The sequence below is a fragment of the Drosophila takahashii genome, chromosome 2R (assembly GCF_030179915.1).
Source record: "Drosophila takahashii strain IR98-3 E-12201 chromosome 2R, DtakHiC1v2, whole genome shotgun sequence".
NCBI classification, from domain to species: Eukaryota; Metazoa; Arthropoda; class Insecta; order Diptera; family Drosophilidae; genus Drosophila; species Drosophila takahashii.
In genome coordinates, this window is record NC_091679.1 from 14,996,263 (window position 1) to 15,023,727 (window position 27,465).

General features: G+C 47.4%; 2 protein-coding genes across 2 annotated transcripts; both read right to left on the reverse strand.

Moving 5' to 3' along the window:
• Positions 1 to 22,210: 22,210 nt before the first annotated feature.
• On the reverse strand, positions 22,211 to 22,876 carry LOC138912163 (uncharacterized). The gene has a single exon (XM_070212025.1). It carries the CDS (start codon positions 22,874 to 22,876, stop codon positions 22,211 to 22,213), a length of 666 nt encoding a protein of 221 aa, XP_070068126.1.
• A 3,893-nt stretch (positions 22,877 to 26,769) lies between these two features.
• LOC138912164 (uncharacterized) lies at positions 26,770 to 27,306 on the reverse strand. Its single transcript, XM_070212026.1, has one exon. The coding sequence runs from the start codon at positions 27,304 to 27,306 to the stop codon at positions 26,770 to 26,772; it is 537 nt and encodes a 178-aa protein (XP_070068127.1).
• Positions 27,307 to 27,465: the final 159 nt, after the last annotated feature.

The following is a 27,465-nucleotide window of genomic DNA, read 5'->3' on the forward strand; positions in this document are numbered from 1 at the left end:
ATCCTCTTATTTTCCCTTCACCATTCCTGATCATTTAAACTTCCCGCGCACGCGCCGTCCGGCAACGCCGCCGTTTAAACCTCGCGCCTTTCCGCTCGAGTTGCCAGATCACCACGGATGGTCCTCGATCTCAGTTCGTGTCTTCGCTCGATATTTTATCCGAGTTCTCCACCATTTGGTATTTAGTATTCTACCTGGTGTGACCCTCCTACGGTATCGTTCACCTATCGGCGTTTCTCCGATCTCCAGTTCCATCTTTAGCATTTTCCTGGCCTCGTGTTTCCCTGCTCCTGGTAAGTTTTATTATTTTCCCCACTTTCCCAATCCGAAAAGTTTAAATCTTGGTGTCTTTTTCCTTCCAGCTTCCGCTGTACTTTATTATGCCTGCTCCTTCAGGACCCGGATCCCCCCTTGGACCCATTGGACGCGGTAGCGCCGCCCTGCTGCCCACACCAGCTGCGACAACCGGCGCTTCGCCCTGCCCCGCTGGCGTTGGACTGCCGCGTGGACCTCGTGCGGCCAATCCTCCAGCTGGACCTCCGTCCATCGCTGCCGGCCTGCTGGACACGACGCCTGCCGTTGCAGCGGTGGCGGCCGTTGTACCGGCCGCTCGGGCATCGACTGTTGCCGCTGCAACGTCGGCCGTTGCTGTTCCGGATCCGGCCACTTCCACTCACCCCGCTCCAGGTTCTCCACGGTGACGTCGGCGGCCGCCCCACCGTGCACCCTGCGTCCACCGGCGGTTCGACGTCCATCGCCGCTGTCGTCGCCGTCTTCCGGAGCCTTGGATCCCGGGGTTCCTCGGCCTCCTCTGCCGCTGTGGTCGGTGCTGCTGCTGGTGGCGGCCCGTCCCTCGTGGCACCTTGATGGGGGTCCGGCGTGCCCGGCGGAAATGGGTCCATCCACTGGACCAGGAACGCCTTCCTATGACACCACCAGTCGCCCACCGGCGTCGACGTCTGCCACTGCAGGTACACCGGTTCCTGCCAGTGGCCTCGGGCTCCTTGCTGCTGTCCATCGTCCGCCCCCTGCTCGTCGTCCGACGAGATGATGACCACCTCCTCCTCTGACTCCGACAACGGGTGCCCCCGTGGTGTCGGCGCTCTTGGTGGCCGCCACGTGGTTGGCCCGTCGTCTCCGCCGCCGGTCGCGTCGCCGTCTCCGCCGCCGGTCGCGTCGCCGTCTCCGCCGCCGGTCGCATCGCCGTCTCTGCCACCGGTCTCCTCGCCGTCTCCGCCGCCGGTCGCGTCGCCGTCGCCGCCGGTCGCATCGCCGTCTCTGCCACCGGTCTCCTCGCCGCCGGTCGCCTCACCGCCGGTCGCTTTGCCGCCCTCGCCGCCGGTCGCCTCGTCGTCCTCGCCGCCGGTCGCCTTGCCGTCTCCGCTGCTTGCGTCGTCCTCATCTGGCCACGGTCCGTGGGCCCACCCCGTGGGGCACGCCACCGGCCCTGGACTGCCTCGAGGGTCGTAGACTTTTGGGCCCGCGCCCCAGTCCGAAAACCCGCTGCCGCTGTCGCCGCTGTTCCACCCCACCGACGGACTCTCCGGGTACATCCACCGTCGACTGTCGTCCGACTCGGACCCAGTCCTGGTTGCCTGGGGTGAGACCAGCGGCGAAGCCAGCAGTTGCAGTACCGGGCTGCGGTGCCGGCGCGGTGGTGCCCTTCGGCGGACTCGGACGTCCCTCCTAGGATAAAGAAACGGCAGCCGCGTTCCTACACGTGGTCCTCGACCACGTGCTGCCCGCTGCCGTCTCCCGCTGGTCATCGCTGCGTTTACCTCCATTCTTGCTGCCTGTTCAACTTCAAGTGACTGAGTTGGAAGCTCGGCGACGGCATGGAAGCTGTTGGTCGCCTCCTTCGTATGATCCCGTTACCCGTAAGTTCGGCTTTTGCCTCTTATCTTTTACCTTTGCGTACTTATCTTTGTTCTTTTCCCCACCCGCTCTCCCATGTAGATTTGCTCATCTGCCGGCTTCGTTCACCTGCATCTGTGTGGTGGCCAGTGATGCTCGCTGCCCATCTGTTCCTGCTTCGGTATTATCCACTTCCTCCCAGTATTTTGACTGTGTACTCATTTCGACTTTGTTTTCCTTCCAGGATAGGCTTGATGTTGCGTTCGGATTTGGATTTGGCCCGGGTCCCTTTCCCGTTTGGATATTATTATTATGTTATTATTATATTATTATTATAATACTATCCATGTATTCTTTGCTAGTATTAATACATTCTGTATATGCCGGTGCTATGCGTCGTTCCTTGTGTTCTTATTCTTTGTAGTGGGTAGGCGTCTTTTTCCGATCTGCTATTCAGCTGCCTAAAGTCTACACATAGACGCCATTTTCCCGTCTTCTTTTTCACCATCACTATCGGGGCGCTGTGTGGGCTTTTCGATGGTTCGATGCAGCCTTTCTCTATGAGCTCGTCCACTAATTTATTAATTTCCGCCTGCATTTTGGGGTTTTTGGGAAAATACCTCTGTTTTATCGGTCTTGGATCGGTCATCTTTATATGATGTTGAGCTATGTGGGACGTTCCTGAGAGTTTACTGAACGCTTCCAGTTCCTCGTTCAAGAACTGTTTTATTGCTGGATCGTCTGTTAGTGGATTCTCGTGTATGACAGCCACCGATAGTCGTTCCTCCAACCACCCCTCATTCCTCGACCGTGGTACTATTTTTACTCCCAGACCTGCACATTCAAACCGCAGTCCCATTGTTCTCAGAAAATCCCATCCTAACACCAAATCGTCGATTATTCCTGGTAGAATTAGCAGTCTTATCCCGTGGCTTTCTTTTCCAAAGGTGATTTTTGTTTCGATTTGTTCTGATATACCTGTATTTTTCCCGTCTGCCAGACGTACTTGCCGTTTTATTCCTTTCCTTTTTGCCACCGTACCGATTAGTTTCGCGAGGCTCTCGCTTATAAAGCTCCCAGTTGCTCCCGTATCCACCGTCGCTTTATACGCTGTCCCACCGATTTCCACCGTAGCTGACAGGTGGGTGCCTTCGTCTTTCAGGCTTCCAATCAGTTTTGAGGGTGTTCTTGTTCCGACCGCCGCTGCTCCCTCAATGGACGGGGTCGGAATGCGTTTCCCCTCGCTTTGCAGCAACGCCATGTACTCACGCCGATTCTTCCGCACTGCCAGCAGTACTCTAACCAAGCGTTCTGGCATTCGCGGGCAAAGTGTCCGTCTTGCCCACAGCGTCTGCAAGCCATCATCGGGTTGTTTACGAATCCGTTACCGGCCCTCGGTGCCGTTTGTGGGCCTTGTGAGTAACTTTCTTGGAGCCGCCAGCACTCTTCTGGTGTTGGCTGGTATTGTACCTCCGCCGCCATGAATCTCGGGCGAGTCCTTGCTTCCTGTCGTATTTTTTCCCTGTCCCTTTCGAGCTCTTCGAATTCGTCCGCTAATTTCATTAGCTGTAATAGGTTATCGCATTGGAATGGCCTGGCATATGCCCTAAAATCCGGAAGGCTTTTCTCTAATATGGTTTTGAGCTGATCCTCTGTTGAATAACGAAGGGGTCGCATTAATGTCTGCATCTCCACCATATAAACTTTGAATCGTTCTCCCACTCTCTGCCTTCTTCGATTTACCTCCTCCCTGAGTTTTTTAAAATAGTCTCTCGGAAGGAAATAAACTTGGAAGCTGTCTATAAACTCCGTCCATCGATCCCAGTGTTCATTATTTGCTACATACCATTTTAATGCCATCCCTGACAAAAGTTCTGGCATTGCTCGAGGGATTAGGTCTTTGTCCAGTCCATAAGTGTCCGCCGACCATTCTACCTGTTCTAGGAACTCGAGGGCCTTTCCTGTTCCGTCGAATTTGAATCCCCACTCCCTTACTTGTTTTGCTACTTTTGAGTAATCTCTGGGGGTTTCGGGCAGCCGATAGTTTGGTTTGGGTGGAACTTTTATTGTTATGGGGTCTGTAGCTGCTATCTCACCTTTTGGTTCTGCGTTTTTTCCTGGGGATGTTCGCTGGTGCAGTTTTGCTAGTTCGTTTAATCGTTCTATGTGTTCCGGATCATTACTGTGTGTTTCCACCCACTCGCCGAACTGTTTCCTCATCTCGTCCACGAGTCCAGTTAGCTTGACTGTGAATTCTTCTCCGTATTTTTGGAGATCTTCCTTTCTTAGTCCCCAGACCCATCCTAAAGCCATTTTTGCGGGTTGACTTTATTCGTTTCTCTTGTTATTGGTACTATTCGGGTGTACTATCCACGTTGGGCGCCAGTGTAACGATCCCTGATCGCCCCGAGTTGGCTGAGCTAGCTCAGGGGATTGGATTGGATTCGGTCCACGAATTTATACACGTGGCAGTACCCCGAATAAGAACACAAGAAGATCCAATTCACGATAATGTCTTTATTTCTGCTTATTTCTTGCCCGTGATACAACTTTTCGCTCCCCGCCGTTTCCGTCACTCCGTTCTTCCTCCAGGGGTCCACTCCGGGTTTCGCCGTTCCCGGGCGTTCGCTCTGACCGGTCCGCTTAGGACACCGTCCTAAGCTCCGATTGAGCTGCCTTGACCAACTCGATCGTCAGTGCCTCCGCTGGCTGGGACACTCGCCGGCCTTCGTCGGCGAAAGCGCTCGACTGGGCAGCTAGCGCGCACAGCTTGGTCACTGTCCGATCCCGTGGTCCGCCGGTCCCGCGACTCGGCTTGGGGAAGGCCTTCGGTGGCCGGACTGGGCTGACAGGGGTCCTTCGGGCAGGACCTGTTGGCTTCGTTGAATCACTCGTCTCCTGGGCTGTTCCGCCTACTCCGTGGCCGCGTCTTCGACTACGCCGTACCGCACTTGATCTCCTTGCTGCCGCTGGGTTCAGAACTCCTCGTCCTGATGATTTCCACTTCACTTCACCGACCATACACTGACTCGCGCCTGCGCACTAAGAGACTCTCCCGCCGCCGCGGCCCTCCTTATATACCCGGCCCGCCGCCATCTTCCGCCGGGTAACTTTCCATCACGTGATCCTCCACCAATGGTATCGCCGCTGGTCCCGATTAACGGGTCGCCATCGTCTTTGGCTTTTTCATGACCGAATAAGGTAACAAACTCGGGTCCGCCGCGCTGGGGCCCTTTTCATGCCCTTATAAGGTCACCAATCTTGCTGATTCTCGACGCTGTTCGGCTCGACGCTGCTCGGCTCTCCGCTCCTTCACCATTCCTCGTAGTCCGCCATCCCACTTGACTCTCCTTTTCCCCAGCGTCTTCTAACGGCCTTTCCCTCCATCCGCGGACTGGAACAATCAAGCGGTTCCCCGTCTAGAGGTACCGCTTCGTTCCCTTAGGTACTGTTCCCTGTATTTAGGTACTGTTCCCTGTATTTAGGTACCGTTCCCCGTATTTAGGTACTGTTTCCCGGTCTTTATTCTTGTGCGGTATTCCAATACCTCACATCGAGTTGGAGGTCATCCATCGGATTGTCATCCTTTTGTTCCTCAAAAACCGGATGAGGTCCTGCATGATCGTCTACTCCTTCTTCTAAGCCCGGCCTTATTTTTGCATCACACGAGGTTTCTGTTTCGAGAAGACCTGTGACTACATTGCACAGACTTGAGCCTCCGGTGCTTTTATAGTCGGAATTTATACGAATTTATACACGTGGCAGTACCCCGAATAAGAACACAAGAAGATCCAATTCACGATAATGTCTTTATTTCTGCTTATTTCTTGCCCGTGATACAACTTTTCGCTCCCCGCCGTTTCCGTCACTCCGTTCTTCCTCCAGGGGTCCACTCCGGGTTTCGCCGTTCCCGGGCGTTCGCTCTGACCGGTCCGCTTAGGACACCGTCCTAAGCTCCGATTGAGCTGCCTTGACCAACTCGATCGTCAGTGCCTCCGCTGGCTGGGACACTCGCCGGCCTTCGTCGGCGAAAGCGCTCGACTGGGCAGCTAGCGCGCACAGCTTGGTCACTGTCCGATCCCGTGGTCCGCCGGTCCCGCGACTCGGCTTGGGGAAGGCCTTCGGTGGCCGGACTGGGCTGACAGGGGTCCTTCGGGCAGGACCTGTTGGCTCCGTTGAATCACTCGTCTCCTGGGCTGTTCCGCCTACTCCGTGGCCGCGTCTTCGACTACGCCGTACCGCACTTGATCTCCTTGCTGCCGCTGGGTTCAGAACTCCTCGTCCTGATGATTTCCACTTCACTTCACCGACCATACACTGACTCGCGCCTGCGCACTAAGAGACTCTCCCGCCGCCGCGGCCCTCCTTATATACCCGGCCCGCCGCCATCTTCCGCCGGGTAACTTTCCATCACGTGATCCTCCACCAATGGTATCGCCGCTGGTCCCGATTAACGGGTCGCCATCGTCTTTGGCTTTTTCATGACCAAATAAGGTAACAAACTCGGGTCCGCCGCGCTGGGGCCCTTTTCATGCCCTTATAAGGTCACCAATCTTGCTGATTCTCGACGCTGTTCGGCTCGACGCTGCTCGGCTCTCCGCTCCTTCACCATTCCTCGTAGTCCGCCATCCCACTTGACTCTCCTTTTCCCCAGCGTCTTCTAACGGCCTTTCCCTCCATCCGCGGACTGGAACAATCAAGCGGTTCCCCGTCTAGAGGTACCGCTTCGTTCCCTTAGGTACTGTTCCCTGTATTTAGGTACTGTTCCCTGTATTTAGGTACCGTTCCCCGTATTTAGGTACTGTTTCCCGGTCTTTATTCTTGTGCGGTATTCCAATACCTCACATCGAGTTGGAGGTCATCCATCGGATTGTCATCCTTTTGTTCCTCAAAAACCGGATGAGGTCCTGCATGATCGTCTACTCCTTCTTCTAAGCCCGGCCTTATTTTTGCATCACACGAGGTTTCTGTTTCGAGAAGACCTGTGACTACATTGCACAGACTTGAGCCTCCGGTGCTTTTATAGTCGGAATTTATACGAATTTATACACGTGGCAGTACCCCGAATAAGAACACAAGAAGATCCAATTCACGATAATGTCTTTATTTCTGCTTATTTCTTGCCCGTGATACAACTTTTCGCTCCCCGCCGTTTCCGTCACTCCGTTCTTCCTCCAGGGGTCCACTCCGGGTTTCGCCGTTCCCGGGCGTTCGCTCTGACCGGTCCGCTTAGGACACCGTCCTAAGCTCCGATTGAGCTGCCTTGACCAACTCGATCGTCAGTGCCTCCGCTGGCTGGGACACTCGCCGGCCTTCGTCGGCGAAAGCGCTCGACTGGGCAGCTAGCGCGCACAGCTTGGTCACTGTCCGATCCCGTGGTCCGCCGGTCCCGCGACTCGGCTTGGGGAAGGCCTTCGGTGGCCGGACTGGGCTGACAGGGGTCCTTCGGGCAGGACCTGTTGGCTCCGTTGAATCACTCGTCTCCTGGGCTGTTCCGCCTACTCCGTGGCCGCGTCTTCGACTACGCCGTACCGCACTTGATCTCCTTGCTGCCGCTGGGTTCAGAACTCCTCGTCCTGATGATTTCCACTTCACTTCACCGACCATACACTGACTCGCGCCTGCGCACTAAGAGACTCTCCCGCCGCCGCGGCCCTCCTTATATACCCGGCCCGCCGCCATCTTCCGCCGGGTAACTTTCCATCACGTGATCCTCCACCAATGGTATCGCCGCTGGTCCCGATTAACGGGTCGCCATCGTCTTTGGCTTTTTCATGACCAAATAAGGTAACAAACTCGGGTCCGCCGCGCTGGGGCCCTTTTCATGCCCTTATAAGGTCACCAATCTTGCTGATTCTCGACGCTGTTCGGCTCGACGCTGCTCGGCTCTCCGCTCCTTCACCATTCCTCGTAGTCCGCCATCCCACTTGACTCTCCTTTTCCCCAGCGTCTTCTAACGGCCTTTCCCTCCATCCGCGGACTGGAACAATCAAGCGGTTCCCCGTCTAGAGGTACCGCTTCGTTCCCTTAGGTACTGTTCCCTGTATTTAGGTACTGTTCCCTGTATTTAGGTACCGTTCCCCGTATTTAGGTACTGTTTCCCGGTCTTTATTCTTGTGCGGTATTCCAATACCTCACACTCCCCCCTTTCTTTCCAGGGAAAATCCTCTTATTTTCCCTTCACCATTCCTGATCATTTAAACTTCCCGCGCACGCGCCGTCCGGCAACGCCGCCGTTTAAACCTCGCGCCTTTCCGCTCGAGTTGCCAGATCACCACGGATGGTCCTCGATCTCAGTTCGTGTCTTCGCTCGATATTTTATCCGAGTTCTCCACCATTTGGTATTTAGTATTCTACCTGGTGTGACCCTCCTACGGTATCGTTCACCTATCGGCGTTTCTCCGATCTCCAGTTCCATCTTTAGCATTTTCCTGGCCTCGTGTTTCCCTGCTCCTGGTAAGTTTTATTATTTTCCCCACTTTCCCAATCCGAAAAGTTTAAATCTTGGTGTCTTTTTCCTTCCAGCTTCCGCTGTACTTTATTATGCCTGCTCCTTCAGGACCCGGATCCCCCCTTGGACCCATTGGACGCGGTAGCGCCGCCCTGCTGCCCACACCAGCTGCGACCACCGGCGCTTCGCCCTGCCCCGCTGGCGTTGGACTGCCGCGTGGACCTCGTGCGGCCAATCCTCCAGCTGGACCTCCGTCCATCGCTGCCGGCCTGCTGGACACGACGCCTGCCGTTGCAGCGGTGGCGGCCGTTGTACCGGCCGCTCGGGCATCGACTGTTGCCGCTGCAACGTCGGCCGTTGCTGTTCCGGATCCGGCCACTTCCACTCACCCCGCTCCAGGTTCTCCACGGTGACGTCGGCGGCCGCCCCACCGTGCACCCTGCGTCCACCGGCGGTTCGACGTCCATCGCCGCTGTCGTCGCCGTCTTCCGGAGCCTTGGATCCCGGGGTTCCTCGGCCTCCTCTGCCGCTGTGGTCGGTGCTGCTGCTGGTGGCGGCCCGTCCCTCGTGGCACCTTGATGGGGGTCCGGCGTGCCCGGCGGAAATGGGTCCATCCACTGGACCAGGAACGCCTTCCTATGACACCACCAGTCGCCCACCGGCGTCGACGTCTGCCACTGCAGGTACACCGGTTCCTGCCAGTGGCCTCGGGCTCCTTGCTGCTGTCCATCGTCCGCCCCCTGCTCGTCGTCCGACGAGATGATGACCACCTCCTCCTCTGACTCCGACAACGGGTGCCCCCGTGGTGTCGGCGCTCTTGGTGGCCGCCACGTGGTTGGCCCGTCGTCTCCGCCGCCGGTCGCGTCGCCGTCTCCGCCGCCGGTCGCGTCGCCGTCTCCGCCGCCGGTCGCATCGCCGTCTCTGCCACCGGTCTCCTCGCCGTCTCCGCCGCCGGTCGCGTCGCCGTCGCCGCCGGTCGCATCGCCGTCTCTGCCACCGGTCTCCTCGCCGCCGGTCGCCTCACCGCCGGTCGCTTTGCCGCCCTCGCCGCCGGTCGCCTCGTCGTCCTCGCCGCCGGTCGCCTTGCCGTCTCCGCTGCTTGCGTCGTCCTCATCTGGCCACGGTCCGTGGGCCCACCCCGTGGGGCACGCCACCGGCCCTGGACTGCCTCGAGGGTCGTAGACTTTTGGGCCCGCGCCCCAGTCCGAAAACCCGCTGCCGCTGTCGCCGCTGTTCCACCCCACCGACGGACTCTCCGGGTACATCCACCGTCGACTGTCGTCCGACTCGGACCCAGTCCTGGTTGCCTGGGGTGAGACCAGCGGCGAAGCCAGCAGTTGCAGTACCGGGCTGCGGTGCCGGCGCGGTGGTGCCCTTCGGCGGACTCGGACGTCCCTCCTAGGATAAAGAAACGGCAGCCGCGTTCCTACACGTGGTCCTCGACCACGTGCTGCCCGCTGCCGTCTCCCGCTGGTCATCGCTGCGTTTACCTCCATTCTTGCTGCCTGTTCAACTTCAAGTGACTGAGTTGGAAGCTCGGCGACGGCATGGAAGCTGTTGGTCGCCTCCTTCGTATGATCCCGTTACCCGTAAGTTCGGCTTTTGCCTCTTATCTTTTACCTTTGCGTACTTATCTTTGTTCTTTTCCCCACCCGCTCTCCCATGTAGATTTGCTCATCTGCCGGCTTCGTTCACCTGCATCTGTGTGGTGGCCAGTGATGCTCGCTGCCCATCTGTTCCTGCTTCGGTATTATCCACTTCCTCCCAGTATTTTGACTGTGTACTCATTTCGACTTTGTTTTCCTTCCAGGATAGGCTTGATGTTGCGTTCGGATTTGGATTTGGCCCGGGTCCCTTTCCCGTTTGGATATTATTATTATGTTATTATTATATTATTATTATAATACTATCCATGTATTCTTTGCTAGTATTAATACATTCTGTATATGCCGGTGCTATGCGTCGTTCCTTGTGTTCTTATTCTTTGTAGTGGGTAGGCGTCTTTTTCCGATCTGCTATTCAGCTGCCTAAAGTCTACACATAGACGCCATTTTCCCGTCTTCTTTTTCACCATCACTATCGGGGCGCTGTGTGGGCTTTTCGATGGTTCGATGCAGCCTTTCTCTATGAGCTCGTCCACTAATTTATTAATTTCCGCCTGCATTTTGGGGTTTTTGGGAAAATACCTCTGTTTTATCGGTCTTGGATCGGTCATCTTTATATGATGTTGAGCTATGTGGGACGTTCCTGAGAGTTTACTGAACGCTTCCAGTTCCTCGTTCAAGAACTGTTTTATTGCTGGATCGTCTGTTAGTGGATTCTCGTGTATGACAGCCACCGATAGTCGTTCCTCCAACCACCCCTCATTCCTCGACCGTGGTACTATTTTTACTCCCAGACCTGCACATTCAAACCGCAGTCCCATTGTTCTCAGAAAATCCCATCCTAACACCAAATCGTCGATTATTCCTGGTAGAATTAGCAGTCTTATCCCGTGGCTTTCTTTTCCAAAGGTGATTTTTGTTTCGATTTGTTCTGATATACCTGTATTTTTCCCGTCTGCCAGACGTACTTGCCGTTTTATTCCTTTCCTTTTTGCCACCGTACCGATTAGTTTCGCGAGGCTCTCGCTTATAAAGCTCCCAGTTGCTCCCGTATCCACCGTCGCTTTATACGCTGTCCCACCGATTTCCACCGTAGCTGACAGGTGGGTGCCTTCGTCTTTCAGGCTTCCAATCAGTTTTGAGGGTGTTCTTGTTCCGACCGCCGCTGCTCCCTCAATGGACGGGGTCGGAATGCGTTTCCCCTCGCTTTGCAGCAACGCCATGTACTCACGCCGATTCTTCCGCACTGCCAGCAGTACTCTAACCAAGCGTTCTGGCATTCGCGGGCAAAGTGTCCGTCTTGCCCACAGCGTCTGCAAGCCATCATCGGGTTGTTTACGAATCCGTTACCGGCCCTCGGTGCCGTTTGTGGGCCTTGTGAGTAACTTTCTTGGAGCCGCCAGCACTCTTCTGGTGTTGGCTGGTATTGTACCTCCGCCGCCATGAATCTCGGGCGAGTCCTTGCTTCCTGTCGTATTTTTTCCCTGTCCCTTTCGAGCTCTTCGAATTCGTCCGCTAATTTCATTAGCTGTAATAGGTTATCGCATTGGAATGGCCTGGCATATGCCCTAAAATCCGGAAGGCTTTTCTCTAATATGGTTTTGAGCTGATCCTCTGTTGAATAACGAAGGGGTCGCATTAATGTCTGCATCTCCACCATATAAACTTTGAATCGTTCTCCCACTCTCTGCCTTCTTCGATTTACCTCCTCCCTGAGTTTTTTAAAATAGTCTCTCGGAAGGAAATAAACTTGGAAGCTGTCTATAAACTCCGTCCATCGATCCCAGTGTTCATTATTTGCTACATACCATTTTAATGCCATCCCTGACAAAAGTTCTGGCATTGCTCGAGGGATTAGGTCTTTGTCCAGTCCATAAGTGTCCGCCGACCATTCTACCTGTTCTAGGAACTCGAGGGCCTTTCCTGTTCCGTCGAATTTGAATCCCCACTCCCTTACTTGTTTTGCTACTTTTGAGTAATCTCTGGGGGTTTCGGGCAGCCGATAGTTTGGTTTGGGTGGAACTTTTATTGTTATGGGGTCTGTAGCTGCTATCTCACCTTTTGGTTCTGCGTTTTTTCCTGGGGATGTTCGCTGGTGCAGTTTTGCTAGTTCGTTTAATCGTTCTATGTGTTCCGGATCATTACTGTGTGTTTCCACCCACTCGCCGAACTGTTTCCTCATCTCGTCCACGAGTCCAGTTAGCTTGACTGTGAATTCTTCTCCGTATTTTTGGAGATCTTCCTTTCTTAGTCCCCAGACCCATCCTAAAGCCATTTTTGCGGGTTGACTTTATTCGTTTCTCTTGTTATTGGTACTATTCGGGTGTACTATCCACGTTGGGCGCCAGTGTAACGATCCCTGATCGCCCCGAGTTGGCTGAGCTAGCTCAGGGGATTGGATTGGATTCGGTCCACGAATTTATACACGTGGCAGTACCCCGAATAAGAACACAAGAAGATCCAATTCACGATAATGTCTTTATTTCTGCTTATTTCTTGCCCGTGATACAACTTTTCGCTCCCCGCCGTTTCCGTCACTCCGTTCTTCCTCCAGGGGTCCACTCCGGGTTTCGCCGTTCCCGGGCGTTCGCTCTGACCGGTCCGCTTAGGACACCGTCCTAAGCTCCGATTGAGCTGCCTTGACCAACTCGATCGTCAGTGCCTCCGCTGGCTGGGACACTCGCCGGCCTTCGTCGGCGAAAGCGCTCGACTGGGCAGCTAGCGCGCACAGCTTGGTCACTGTCCGATCCCGTGGTCCGCCGGTCCCGCGACTCGGCTTGGGGAAGGCCTTCGGTGGCCGGACTGGGCTGACAGGGGTCCTTCGGGCAGGACCTGTTGGCTTCGTTGAATCACTCGTCTCCTGGGCTGTTCCGCCTACTCCGTGGCCGCGTCTTCGACTACGCCGTACCGCACTTGATCTCCTTGCTGCCGCTGGGTTCAGAACTCCTCGTCCTGATGATTTCCACTTCACTTCACCGACCATACACTGACTCGCGCCTGCGCACTAAGAGACTCTCCCGCCGCCGCGGCCCTCCTTATATACCCGGCCCGCCGCCATCTTCCGCCGGGTAACTTTCCATCACGTGATCCTCCACCAATGGTATCGCCGCTGGTCCCGATTAACGGGTCGCCATCGTCTTTGGCTTTTTCATGACCGAATAAGGTAACAAACTCGGGTCCGCCGCGCTGGGGCCCTTTTCATGCCCTTATAAGGTCACCAATCTTGCTGATTCTCGACGCTGTTCGGCTCGACGCTGCTCGGCTCTCCGCTCCTTCACCATTCCTCGTAGTCCGCCATCCCACTTGACTCTCCTTTTCCCCAGCGTCTTCTAACGGCCTTTCCCTCCATCCGCGGACTGGAACAATCAAGCGGTTCCCCGTCTAGAGGTACCGCTTCGTTCCCTTAGGTACTGTTCCCTGTATTTAGGTACTGTTCCCTGTATTTAGGTACCGTTCCCCGTATTTAGGTACTGTTTCCCGGTCTTTATTCTTGTGCGGTATTCCAATACCTCACATCGAGTTGGAGGTCATCCATCGGATTGTCATCCTTTTGTTCCTCAAAAACCGGATGAGGTCCTGCATGATCGTCTACTCCTTCTTCTAAGCCCGGCCTTATTTTTGCATCACACGAGGTTTCTGTTTCGAGAAGACCTGTGACTACATTGCACAGACTTGAGCCTCCGGTGCTTTTATAGTCGGAAATGGTTGAATCGGTTGCGAGCATTGGCTGTCTTCTACTTGGTTGTTCATCCAATATTTCTAGCATGCAAGATCTTCGTTCCAAGAAACTTAGAACGCTTGGTAGAGTGGGCACTTCTGTGGGTGCGTCGGCAGCGTCCTCTAATGCTGCTAGTGTCTTGTGATCGAGCCTTTCTCGTATTAGGAATCCTAAAATTGGATCCCATGTCTGTGTGTCGATTTCTAGACTTTTAAGTGTGCTTAGAGATCTTTCGACAGTATCATGCAGCGCTCGGATTTGAGTAGCCGACCCATTGATGGGCTCATGGTCAAAAATCTTTGCGAGTGCAGTGAAGATTAATATTTTCCCATTTTGGTATCTGGTCTTTAATCGTTGCCAGGTGTCTTCATATTCTCCTTGTGAGAATGCTGTATCTGTTAATATATTTCTTGCTTCCCCCTTAAGTGCACCTTGAAGCAGATGTAGCTTCTGTGCAGGAGGGTACGGTTGATTGTGAACTAGTTCCATGAAGAGGTCGTGGAATTGTGGCCATTGTAGGTATTCCCCAGCAAACTCAGGTAGGTTGACTGGTGGTTGGGATAACGTTAGCTTTAGTGGCGAGTCATCTTTGCGTAACAGCGTCGTCTCGTATTCTTCATAAAGTGACTGTACTTGACACAATTCTGTAGCGGCGATGTCTGAAGCGCCTGGTATTACTTCTATCACATCATGAGCCTGTCTCACCAATGCCCATTGCGCATCGATGTGGCGCTGTAGTGCGGGTGTGATGGTAGTAGCATGGGATGCTAGGTTGAGGGATGATTCCATTTCAGTATTATTGATGCGTCCAGCTCCTTTGGTGCTGGTGGTAGTGGTTTTGCGTCTTCTCGTGGTCGTGCTATTTCTCTAATCTCGGGGTCTCGATCACGAAACTGTTGCCACAGATCCTGTTAGACCTGGTAGCGGTGTTCCTTCTAGAGGACCTTGACGCGGTATGCCTTGTCTGGAGGACTTTTAGTTTTGTGCCTGAACTGGAGAGCTTTTAGTGAGGTGCCTGAACTGGAGGACTTTTAGTAATATGCCTGATCTGAAGGACTTTTTGTTGTGCCTGAACTGGAGGACTTTTATTGAGGTGCCTGAACTGGAGGACCTTTAGTGTTGTGCCTGATCTGGAGGACCTTAGTCTTGTGCCTGAACTGGAGGACTTATATTGAGGTGCCTGAACTGGAGGACCTTTAGTAATGTGCCTAATCTGGAGGACTTTGGTGTTGTGCCTGAACTGGAGGACTTGTTTAGCGTGGTTCAAAAGAATCAGTTAATGATTCCTTGTTAGTGTGATCCTTGGATCAATATCGAATATCAATTCCTTAGTCAGCTGCAATGCACACACACAAACGTACACACGCATATACTTATGTATCTAATGGCTGTGTGTGTAAAATACGCATTTTTTTTATATATTTATTTTGTGCGTGTGTGTGTACATAGCAGAGCAAATCATTGTTTGTTTTTGTTTTTTACAAATCCAAAGTTTGTCGATAACTCAACATTTGAAAACTAATAAAAAGTTTGCTGATCGGCCTTTTGCATTTAAAAAAACAGAAGCAATTTTAAGGAAAATTTCGACTGTAAAACTCAGCTTAATGGGATTTCTGTAAGGTCTACCGATATCACAGGCCAACAGTGTTTTTGGTGCAGCCCTATGGGCATTAAATTGTGTTAATATAGACGGATATAAGCATATCTGCATACTTAGTTTTCGAGTTTAACGTGTGGTATTTGTGCAATCACGGTTTGAAAAAAGTAGCAACATTTTATATTTTCATTTAAGATATCTTCGAGGGTCTGTGCTCAGTTGCAATAAAACCTATGCCAAAAAATTGCTTAGATGCCCTTCTACATAATTGCATTTAAGGTTCCATCATTATTTGAGTTAATAAAAGCCTATGAGCCATTGAAGTAATTTGTTCACCTCTATTTACAACCAGCTTGATGCGGTGAACAGGCTTAAAAAAATACAAGGAAAAATATGTGCCCTAAAATATTTTACATGCATCTAGAGGCGTCTTTTCCCGAATTTTTGAGATAAATCCCACTATTGTACTTCGAAAAATGGAATTTATAGATTTTTTTCCGTAAGAATGGGAAAAGTAACAAGTATTTTAGAGTCACTCTTACGTAACGAGTTTGTCGTGATTTTACACAGTAGGCTTTTTAAAGATAACAGTGGCGTCGCCTTAAAATTGTGGTGGGGATTTTTTTAAGGCATATTAACCCCTTAAAAATATAATTTGTCTATGTTCGGCGCCTACTGCTAACCAAATTGAAAGGCACATTTTTACGAATGTGTCAGATATTTATGTAAAATGGGATTTAAAAATAGTTGTTACTTTTTAAGTTCTTACGGAAAAAATTCTATAAATTCCATCCTTCGAGATACAATGGTCTTATTTGTCTTAAAAATTCGGTGAAAGACGCCTCTAGATGCCTGTAAAATATTTTAGGGCATATATTTTTCCTTGTATTTTTTTAAGCTTGTTCACCGCATCAAGTTGGTTGGGAATAGAGGTGAACAAATTACTTCAATGGCTCATAGGCTGTGATTGACTCAAATTATGATGGAACCTTAAGTGCAATAATGTAGAAGGGCATCTAAGCAATTTTTTGGCATAGGTATTATTACAACTGAGCACAGACCCTCGAAGATATCTTAAATCAAAAAATTAAATGTTGCTATTTTTTTCAAACCGCGATTGCCCAAATACCACCCGTTAAACGCGAAAACTAAGTATGCAGATATGCTTATATACGTCTATATTAACATGTTTTAATGCCAATAAGCCTGCACCTTTTAATAAAGTCCATTTTGTTGACCTGTGTATTTTAAAATGTAACGTTTACTTAAGAAAAAGGCGCAAAAGAAAAGATTTGCGATATAATCCATTTTTTTTGGCTGTGGTATTTTCATTTTCCCCTTGCGCGGCAAAAGAAAGAATTTAAAAAAAAAAAACAAATCGAATTTTGGGGCACTTTGGGGTCGTTTTTTGTTCTAAAAAGTACCCCTTACGCGGCTCTTAATTATTTTAGTAATTACTGTGATTTTTCTAGATTTTTAGGTCAATCCGTTCTGGGTGGAATTTGCTACTTTGCTAATCAAGACAAATATTGATATAGGTGAACCACCTATTGAACAACATAATTGAAAAAGCGTTCAAGATCCACCCTGAACTAGAGCTACTATTATCCACATCGAGTAAATTAGTAAAATATTTTAAGAAGTCTGGAGAAAATGTAAATTTAAACTCCAGCTTGAAAAGTGTCTGTCCTACAAGATGGAATACCATATTTTATACCCTTAAATCTATTGAAGAAAACTGGCATGAAATAACTTCTATATTAGTCCGGAAAAATGAATTTTAGAGGATTATGGACCTTAACTTGAGGGATCTGAGCTCAATAGTTAAAGTTTTAACGCCCTTTGAGGAAACTTCTAAGGTTTTTGAGGGAGAATTATACCCTACTCTGCATTTCGTAATAGCATATATTGATAAACTAAAAAAATCTTGTAGCGACAACGCAACAACTACAGAAATCGCTGAAAAAATCAAAAGATTTTTGAAGCACGCTTTGGACAATGTGGTCTCTCCATACATTACAAAATTTCACAAGCTAGCCCATTTTTTGTTTCCTCCAACAAATCAAATGATAAAATTCAGCGACCCGGATAAAAAGGAAACAATGGAAATCTGTAAGGGAATGTTAAAGCAGTACCTTGATAATACCAACTATGCTGGCGTTGGAATATATTCCACAACAAAACCGCAATAATACACAGGATAGAAATCCTAGCGAATTTAATGTATTGACGTGATGGGAGAGCAGCAAATCGCAACTTCCGTCGCTATATAAACTGTCTCAAAAAGTATTGGCCATACCCGCCAGTAGCGTCTCATCGGAGAGGGCATTTTCACGAGCAAGGCATTTGCTGAGTGAAAAAAGGAGCACCATAGGGAACAATCCGAGCTTGGTGAATGAAATTATGTTTTTGAACAGCAATCTAAATTTTAGTGAAACAACATAAAATAAAATATTTGTGAAAACCATAAATTAAAATACAATTTTGTTTTATTTTCAAACCTGCTCATACAAAATTATCTATTACAGCTTTTGTTTATAAGTCACGTTTGGAGACCGAATCGTCAGTATCACACTGTTGTAGATGTTTCGAATCATTTGAATCTTACTGTAAAAATGTTTCGAAACATAAAATGTCTCGAAAACTGTTGATTCATGCAGGGCTCTAATGCGGTTATTCCACTACATTATTAGGCTCATTCATTAGAACAATTTTTTCTCAGCCTATACGATTCTACGTAGGTGCGAGCCAGACAGATATATGTCAGCTGCAATGAGCAATTAATGAGCAAAATTGTAAAAACCGAAAGCCACTGTAGGATTTCTACCGAACTCGGGTTTTGCTGAAAAGGTTTTTTTTTTGCGTGCCGCAATAAGTACAGAACAAATTGGGCTGCGGAGAAGTGAATACGTCAAGATTTCTTTTCTTTTCTTTTATTGAGCATGGATCCGGGTTTATATACATGATTTGGGGTTACAAGGATATTTACTTAGGTCTAGTCTAGATACAAATGGACAACATGGTTTATTATCAGTTTACAAGAAAATAGCCTAAATAAGCAATTACATATACCAAATGGTGTGAAGACACGTCCGTCGGCTGGATGCATATGGTTTATGACCCGTTTATCACATGCAGATGTGCGCAGACCAAGATATCAGCTACCTATTTATTTAGGTCAAAGTAGCTATCAGCAACGAACGAATTTCTGCTAAGTCGAAATCGTACATACTCCCGGCCGTTGAGCTAATGTTCAACAATCGTTAATGTTGATTGTGAAAGGCTGAATCGAAGAACCGTCTCTATTTACAGGTGTGGTCGTCGGCAGTTGATTCAGCTGAAGGGTATTTCGAGGTTTTTCCATTTCTTCATAAAATGAATTACAATAATGATTATTATAAAAACTAATGCAATATAGATCGCAATATGATGATGTTCAATAGTCTCAAGATTATGTGGTAATTTAAAACTATTGGAAGGCAGGAGTTGAGCTTTTCGTTGATACAACTCCTTGTAGTTAAGGTTTGAGTCTTCCATCAAACTTGTAGAGGTCGATCTTGTTAAATTAAATCGTAAAGTCTGTGTGAGTTCTCCTTCTCCAAAGCGAGCATACGATGTATGTAATGTGGTTTCCAATATGTCTTGACTTGTAACTGTCATTAAGGAATTTCGAATGGTGCATCCAGAATTGGCAACCATTAATCCAGAACCTCTTAAATTTATATTGGAGGTTCCGTCCAAGCAAACTGCAGATAATATTAGCGTGGATCTTGTTGTAAAAATCCAGTGATTTTTGGCATGTGTTCTTAGCCAGACTAGCGGTCTTTCTGCCTCTGTTAATTTGCAAGAAGAATCTGTTTTATTATGAAACATCTGCATTTCACAGCTAGCTTCTGAAGAGAACATTTCTTGTTTGTTGTAGCATATAAAATCATCCTTTGCTCTCTCTTGACAAGCCTTTAAATCAATCTCTGACATTTTAAAGAATTAATCCCAATGACTGTTGATTGCGATGTATGGGGTTTTAATTTCAAACATACTGATTCCATCTTCGGCCAGAAATGGAATTGGTGTCAATCTGTAGATATCCAAAATCTGAGTAGATACCAATGGCAAGTTTACCTTGATGATGACATGCTCTTTTATAATGGTTCCCTCAGCCCTCATCATCTGATATGCCATTAATATATTATCAGGAGAAACTGGAAGCATTTGTCCAGGCTTTAAGTGGTTTCGCATCTGATCTAACTGATCCTTTAATTGCCTTGGTGACAGCAACATCGGACTTATTGTGTTATGCCGAATATCAGTTAAAACGTTTATGATTTCAGATTGCATTCTTTGCAAACTGTAGGCTAACAGAGATAGTTGAGTTGCAAGTGTTATGTACCATGAAAATTTATTAAATCTACTTTCAGTACCAGTTGTTTCTGCAATATAATTCTCTACCGATTTTAACCATTTGGAATTCGAGATCTCATCCCTTTTAATGACATTAATTGTAGAGTCAATCAAAGATGTTTCATTTCTTAGCAAAGTCAGCAAATGCTTCTCATTCGCTTTAACCTTTGTTATCTTTTGCACCATTTTATCAGCAAAGGTGGCGTCCAATACGCCGAAAAGACTACTGGCAATATTTCCAACGATATCCAACGGCGCTTCTTGCTGACGTGATTTTGTTAAAGGCATATTTTCAGCCTGAAGATCCTCCTCGATGAGTTTAAAGTGTTGATACATGCTTGCACATGCCTCTGTTTCTGAAAACTGCTTGCACAAGTGTCCAATTTTTGTTGTACCCATCGAAACAGTACTCATATCCTTCCAGTAAGGTCGCAAATTATAATAGACATTTAAAGTCCAATCCGTTTTCGCTTGTTGACTCTTTCCAATCCTTTCGAAGAATATTCCTGGTTTCGATGCAAATTGAGTAACGTTAATTGATTGTGCTGCTACTAAAGGTAATAGAAGAAGCATAACTATTAACGCCATTGTCAGCGATGGCATTGCTGATTTATTCGGCCTTTTCGCCTGCCTCTCATCAGGTGTATTCTCAACTTCCTCTAAGGCAGCTGGATGCTTATGAACAGGTTCCTCCTCTGGAAATAATGTGGCGATATGTTGAATATCTCATTTAAGTATTTCTCCTTTACTCGTTTTGACTTCTACAACTCTGACAAAATTATCCTTGCCATGAATTATCTTAATTATTCGTGCCAATGGCCATTGCAGAACTGGACTATTGTCTTCCTGTATCAGCACTAATGGTCCTTCTCTTACGTTTGCTGAGGATCTTCTCCATTTTTGACGATGCTGAAGTTGTTGCCGATAATCAGTTGACTATTGAGTCCAAAACGTATGTTTTAACTTGGATACGGCTTGCCATCTCTGTCCCAATGATTGTAGTTGCTGAGATGGCTCACTATCTGCTTGTGCGGTTAATGGTTCTCCAATTAGAAAGTGACCTGGGGTAAGTGCCGTCACATCATTTGGATCGCTTGATATCGGAACCAAGGGTCTTGAATTCATGATAGCTTCTATTTCCACTATCACAGTTTCTAATTCCTCATAGGTCAGATCCGCTGTAGAAACATTTTTTAACAATAAATGTTGTTGGGTCGGGGGTGGCTTGATTGTCGAAGCGATGATGAGTCCCAGGAAAAGCGGATGAATTTCCGCGCAGAAATTGTAACGAAAAACACGATGGAAAAACTTCGGGGTTTTGCGCGACGTGCGGCTGTTTATTTGACACTTGAAAATAGAACTGATTACATGGAGCTTAACTTAGCGGCTCCAGAGCGGAGCGTAGAGTTGCGGGAGAGTTGGAGAGGGAGAGCGAAGGGCAGTGCAAGCGAGCGAGATGTGGACATCTGGAGAAAACTGCCGCTTGACACTGCCTCTCGAAATTAGACGCCCTTTTGGCGTGAACATTCTCCCCCCCCTTGCGAGGACCACCGTAGCAAATCATCAGGAGAAGTATCTGCAGGATAGCGGGAGCGATCGTCCAAGTGTAGAAGAGTGTGGTGGTTCTTTCCACACTTCTGGCAGCAATTTCCACTGCGGCACGAGTCCTGGGAATGATCGTGGGCCAAGCAATTCGAACAGTATTTATGCATATGTACTTCCTGGATCCTTTTCTGGGCGCTAAGCCGTAGAAAACGGTGGCATTTCCGTAGCGGATGGATCTTTTGGCAGACTCGGCATTGGTAGGATTTAATACCTCGGCAACGTCTGTCATCCAAGGCGGGATATGGAACCCAATAATCGGAAGAATTATCTGTAGGATAGACCCTTGTAATCGGGTTGGGATCGGACATTCGGTTAATCCCATGAACGTTGGAAACACGCGCTGAGAAAGTTGAAATTCTGTGTGGGATTGAGGCTGACACTGGCCCTGGAGGTTTGGATGGAATCGAAGTAATTGTAGAATTGTTGCTTGGATGCAACAGCGTATGATGCCGACTTTGGCAAGTAAAACAACTGTGAGCGCTAATGCAATCCTGCAATTTATGGCTGCTTGCAAAACAGTTGGAACATAACTGCTTATCTTGGATGTAGGCTGAACGATCATTTACCCGCATTTGGAGAAAGCGTGGACATATACGCACGGGGTGTTTTTCCTTTAAACACAGATCGCAGCCTTTGGGTAATGGGAGTACCCTCGTAGTAAAAGAATTTATCTTTGGAAGTTCTGCCAACACATTTGTGGCTTTGGAATGGACATGGAGTAAATTAGCAGGCCGGATGCTATCAACGGCCTCTAGAGTTCGATGGCGTTTTGTTAAAAAATAATTAAGCTCGAGCCAAGTAGGAATTTCGGCTTTATTATGAATGGATTGCTCCCATAATGAGAGCGTGAGCTTTGGTAGCTTTGTGGAGCAAATGTAGACTAGAATAGGGTCCCAATTCTCAATTTGAATGCCGGATAGTTCTAAGGCAGTTAAACATCCTTGAATCGTGTGTTGAAGTTCCTTTAAGGCTGCCCCAGACTATTGTGCCATGGATTGCACATTGAACAATGTTTTTAGGTGGCTGTTCACCTGAAATCGCTTGTTTTCGAAACGCTCAGTTATATTTGTCCAAGCTGAACGGAAGCCATCATTGGTTAGTGGGGACTTGGAAACTATAGAATGAGCTTCGCCACTAGTTTTGGCATTTAAATGGTACAGCTTTTCAACAGGCGTCAGACTCGGATTGTCTATATAGATCGCCGTGAAAAGGTCCCGGAAAGTCGGCCAGCGAAGATAATCGCCTAAAAAAATCTCCGTATCAATCGGAGGAAGCTGACAGCCAAACGAAATGTAGTCTTGGGGAGACGATGCTGGAGGTTGAGATGATTTGGTGGAGCCCTGTTGTATTTGCTCGAGGATCTGAGCAGCAAATCTTTCGTATATGGAATACGTTTCGTTATATTTCGCCTTCAGGATGGATTTGGTGTCTGCGGCGCTGTCACCCGCAGCCACAATGCACTCGGAGCATGTGTCATATGCATCATTCACCTTTTGCCATAAGGAACTGACATGCTCGCGACGGATTTTAGATGCGGATAATGTTGGTGTGGGTGCACCCGGAAAGTTTAAAGTGGCTTCAAAATGGCTCAGAGAGTCAGCTGTGACAATAAATTTATTTAGGTCGGATTTTGCTTGAGAAGCCATTACGGACAGGAGTTTAAAATTTATTGCGAAATCGTTTACACGGAAATTATTGTGAATTGGAATTTAGGAACCAATTGAAAGTCCGTAGGGATATACGGTCACACTGTATTGTGTGGAGGAAACTGTATGGCGATTTTAAATAATTTCGAAAATAAGTATTTAAGTGTATGCACAAAATAAATAATTATTAAATTATGCAAAGGGAAAATATGGTCACACTGGTGCACGGATAGGAAAAAAATATTAATTGTTTAACAATATTAAAATTCGGATTTATGGTCGTTTTTTTTATAATTATTGTAAGCACTTAACCCACTGTGCGCTGCCGATTACTTGGAGAGTACGTAGCTGTGTGTATGTATGTATGTGGCTAGCTAACAGCTGGATAATGTAAGTCACCGATTGCGGGAGTTCTGGAGACTTATTGCGAATAGCGGAATAGCTTCGAAATGCAAAATATGTTTGCGGGATTTTATTAAATCAATTAGCTCAAAATGTCTGTAGATGAAGTGGACTGTATTTTGGAATATTAATGTAAAAATATATGCACGCAGCAGGAAACACAGTAAAATCACAAAAGCTGCCAATTTCGGCGGATCACTTTTATTTTGAAATTTTCACTGTGGCTGGACTATATATTTTTTACACACGGAAAAATGTAGTTTATCAACCACGAAAATATATTGAGAAAAATATGTTTGTGTCATTAGGGTCTTGGATTTGATTTATAAATGCAGAGTAGCATAAGTAAACTGTATTAGAATATTTATGTGAATATTTACGCGCAGCAGGAACACAGTAAAAAATGCAGAGTGCAATTTTTGCGGAACAATTTAAAAAATAGGAAACTTTTACTGCGGCTGGGTTATATTTTTACACACACTTGGAGTTTTTAGGAATATTTGTATTTATAATTGGAATAATTTGGCACTATGGACTTGCAACTTTGCACGGAATTTTTTGAAGTGTACGGCATAAGGGAATGGAAAAAATGCCGCACAAGCAAAAGGAATAAAATAATATATTAAATGCCGTTGCGTCGGATTTAATCGCGATTCGATTTAGACAAGAAATCATACAACAAATTGAACGAAATGGGGTTCGAACAACTGGCTGTATGAACGGCAAATAATAACAATTGGAAATGGAACTTAGCTGAAGCGGTTCAAGCCACCGTAGGCGCTGGAGATAATCTTCGGAAAAATCCAGGAGTGGAAGTCCAAAGATCCGGTAGAAGGATCAAATGTTGGGTCGGGGGTGGCTTGATTGTCGAAGCGATGATGAGTCCCAGGAAAAGCGGATGAATTTCCGCGCAGAAATTGTAACGAAAAACACGATGGAAAAACTTCGGGGTTTTGCGCGACGTGCGGCTGTTTATTTGACACTTGAAAATAGAACTGATTACATGGAGCTTAACTTAGCGGCTCCAGAGCGGAGCGTAGAGTTGCGGGAGAGTTGGAGAGGGAGAGCGAAGGGCAGTGCGAGCGAGCGAGATGTGGACATCTGGAGAAAACTGCCGCTTGACACTGCCTCTCGAAATTAGACGCCCTTTTGGCGTGAACAAATGTTTTGCCGATTTTACCGCCGCTTCCCAAAGTCCTCCAAAATGCGGTGCTCTTGGTGGGATAAACTTGAAGTTGACGCCGAAGTTGCCGATTTTACCGCCGCTTCCCAAAGTCCTCCAAAATGCGGTGCTCTTGGTGGGATAAACTTGAAGTTGACGCCTTTATTATTGCAGGTCTCCATTATAGACCTCTTGGCCTTTTCTGAGAAGATAGCTTCTTCCAATTCCTGAAGCTTATTTCTTGCTCCAACAAAATTCGTAGCGTTGTCGCAGTGTAGAGTCTGACATTTTCCTCGACGACTTATGAATCGACGAAGTGCTGCCAAAAATGCTTCTGTCTTTAAATCACTGACTAATTCTAAATGCACTGCCTTGGTCGCAAAGCAACAAAAGATTGCTATGTAAGCAGTATGTCGTTTCTTTCCACGAATTTTATAGTGAATCTTAAATGGTCCACAATAATCAACTCCAGAATTAAGAAACGGACTAGCTTGTGTGACTCTTAAGGGTGGTAACTGTCCCATTATTTGTTCCATTAACTTTGGTTTAGCTCTGGTGCATTTGACACATTTTAAAATAACATTTCGAGCTATTGTTTTTGCTTTAATTGCCCAATATCTTTGCCTTGATGTGGCTATTAGAGTTTGGGCACCACAATGCATATTTTCCTTGTGGATTTTTTCAAATATTAATTTGACTATTGGATCATTATCTGGCAATAGTACAGGATGTTTTGCATCGAATGAAAGTTTAGATGCTTCCAATCTGCCTCCAACTCGAATGAGATCATCCTGATCCAAGAAAGGCATTAGGGCGCTGAGATTACTGCCTCGTCCGACTTCCCGGGATTTCTTATCTCTTTGATTTCAGCACTAAAATTATTGTGCTGAATTAGCCGGAGAACTATCTTCCGAGAATTTTCCAATTCTTCAAATGTCACCATTGTAGTTGCATCTGTAGATTTGCCTTTGAAGCGCATGATGTAGGCTACTATTCTTAGTAACTTATCGAAGGAATTCCCATGGTTTATACCATAAAGCCAATTTCGACATTGCGTGGTAGCTACCAAGATTTCTGGGTTATCCTGGGGAAGTGCACAGCGTTCTGATTTTGCCGCAACAAATGGTAATGGCCTTTTGGATGATGGACCATACAAAAACAGTGGACCATAAAACCAAAGACTGAAATTGTTGAACTTGGAACCACTTATTCCTCTTGTCGCTATGTCTGCAGCGTTGTTTTCCGATGGAACACGGCGCCATTCCCTTTGCAACGATGCTTCTTGAATGGTGGTAATTCTAGTAGCCACAAATATGTCCTTGATTGTTTTTGGACTATTTATCCAGGATAACACAATTTCGGAATCTGCCCAAAAATATGTTGCAGTCCCTTGCAGCGACAATTCTTCTTTTATGGTCGCTGTTAATTGAGCACCTGATACTGCTGCCTTTAATTCCAGTCTCGGGAGCGTGATCGCATTTACAGAGGCCAAACGCGATTTTGGACATAATAACTGTACAGTCACTCGTTTATCCTTGTGAACTGCACAAAGATATAAGGCTGCAGCATACGCATTTTCTGAAGCGTCGACGAACGTGTGTATCTCCTTCGACACAGGAATTTTTCCATCAAAGGCATGACTAGGAATTTTAATGTCATTCAACATTTTTAAGTCTTCCCGGAATTGCTTCCATTCCAATTGTAACTGTGTTGGCAATTCTTCGTTATATTCAAATTTCTCCTTTGTTAAGCCTTGCATGAATATATTGGCCTTTATGACTACTGGAGAAAATAGTCCGAGAGGATCAAATATTTTGAATATTTCTGAAACCACATCCCGTCTTGTTATTTTGTCTGTGGTCATAGTTTGTGTTTTTCCACAGAGTTTGTCAATCGCAGGATTCCAAGTGATTCCCAAGGTTTTAATGCCGCAGTCCTCATAGGCAGCATCTTCAAATCAATCATCAAATCATTTTTAAGAGCAGACGATCCTATAGGATATTTCTGCATTTCCTTGCTTGCTAAATACTCCAGGCATTTCGTCGCCAGATATGGTGCAGACTTTGTGCCATAAGAGACGGTTTTCAACCGATAAACTTAAGCCTTTCTGACGGATCATTTCTCCAGACGATCATTTGATATTGTTGATCATTTGGATTTATCCAAATCTGCCTGTACATTTTTTCAATGTCAGCAGTGTATACATATTTATGCATTCTAAATCTAAGCAGTATTGACATTAAACTGTTTTGCACTGTAGGACCTTTGTGCATTAAATCGTTCAATGATTTCCCGGAAGATGTCACTGCTGATGCGTCAAATACAACTCTTAATTTGGTTGTCTATGGGGTACTTCCTTCATGTGCCCAAGAGCTTCATACTCCTTCATGAACTCTATGTATCCTTTTTTTATTTCCTGATCTTTTTGTAGTCGTTTCTCCAACGATAGAAACCGTCTCGTGGCAATGTCACGACTCTCCCCCAGCGCTGAAGTATGCTCCAAAAAGGGTAACTTAACAATAAGTCTCGAGTCCTGAGCCTTCTGAACGTTCTGAAGGAAGTGATCTTCACACTGTTTCTCCATTGGTGAATAGCATTTTGACTCTGGTTGAAAATTATCCAATTCCCAGAATTTAGCGAGTTGCTCATCAACTTTTTCTCCTTCCGTAAGTACAGCACATACTGATGATGTAGGTGCTACCTCCGAAATTTTCCCGGCTACAATCCATCCAAGTTTGGTATTCTGTAGCTTGGGGAGTCCATTCTTTATACTCATGCACTCGGCTTGCATTATATTGTAGTAATGCTCGGCTCCAAGAAGAATATCAATTTTTCCAGGCTTTCCAAATTGAGGGTCAGCTAACATTATATTTTTTGGTATTTTCCAATTATCAGTCGAAATTGTATACGTTGGTTGATCAGCGACTATGTGAGGCAAAACCATTGCTTCAAGCTGTGAGCTAAAATCGCCTTGTTTTGACTTTAGCTGAACGTTGATCCTTGCATTGGAAGTCTGACATTTTTC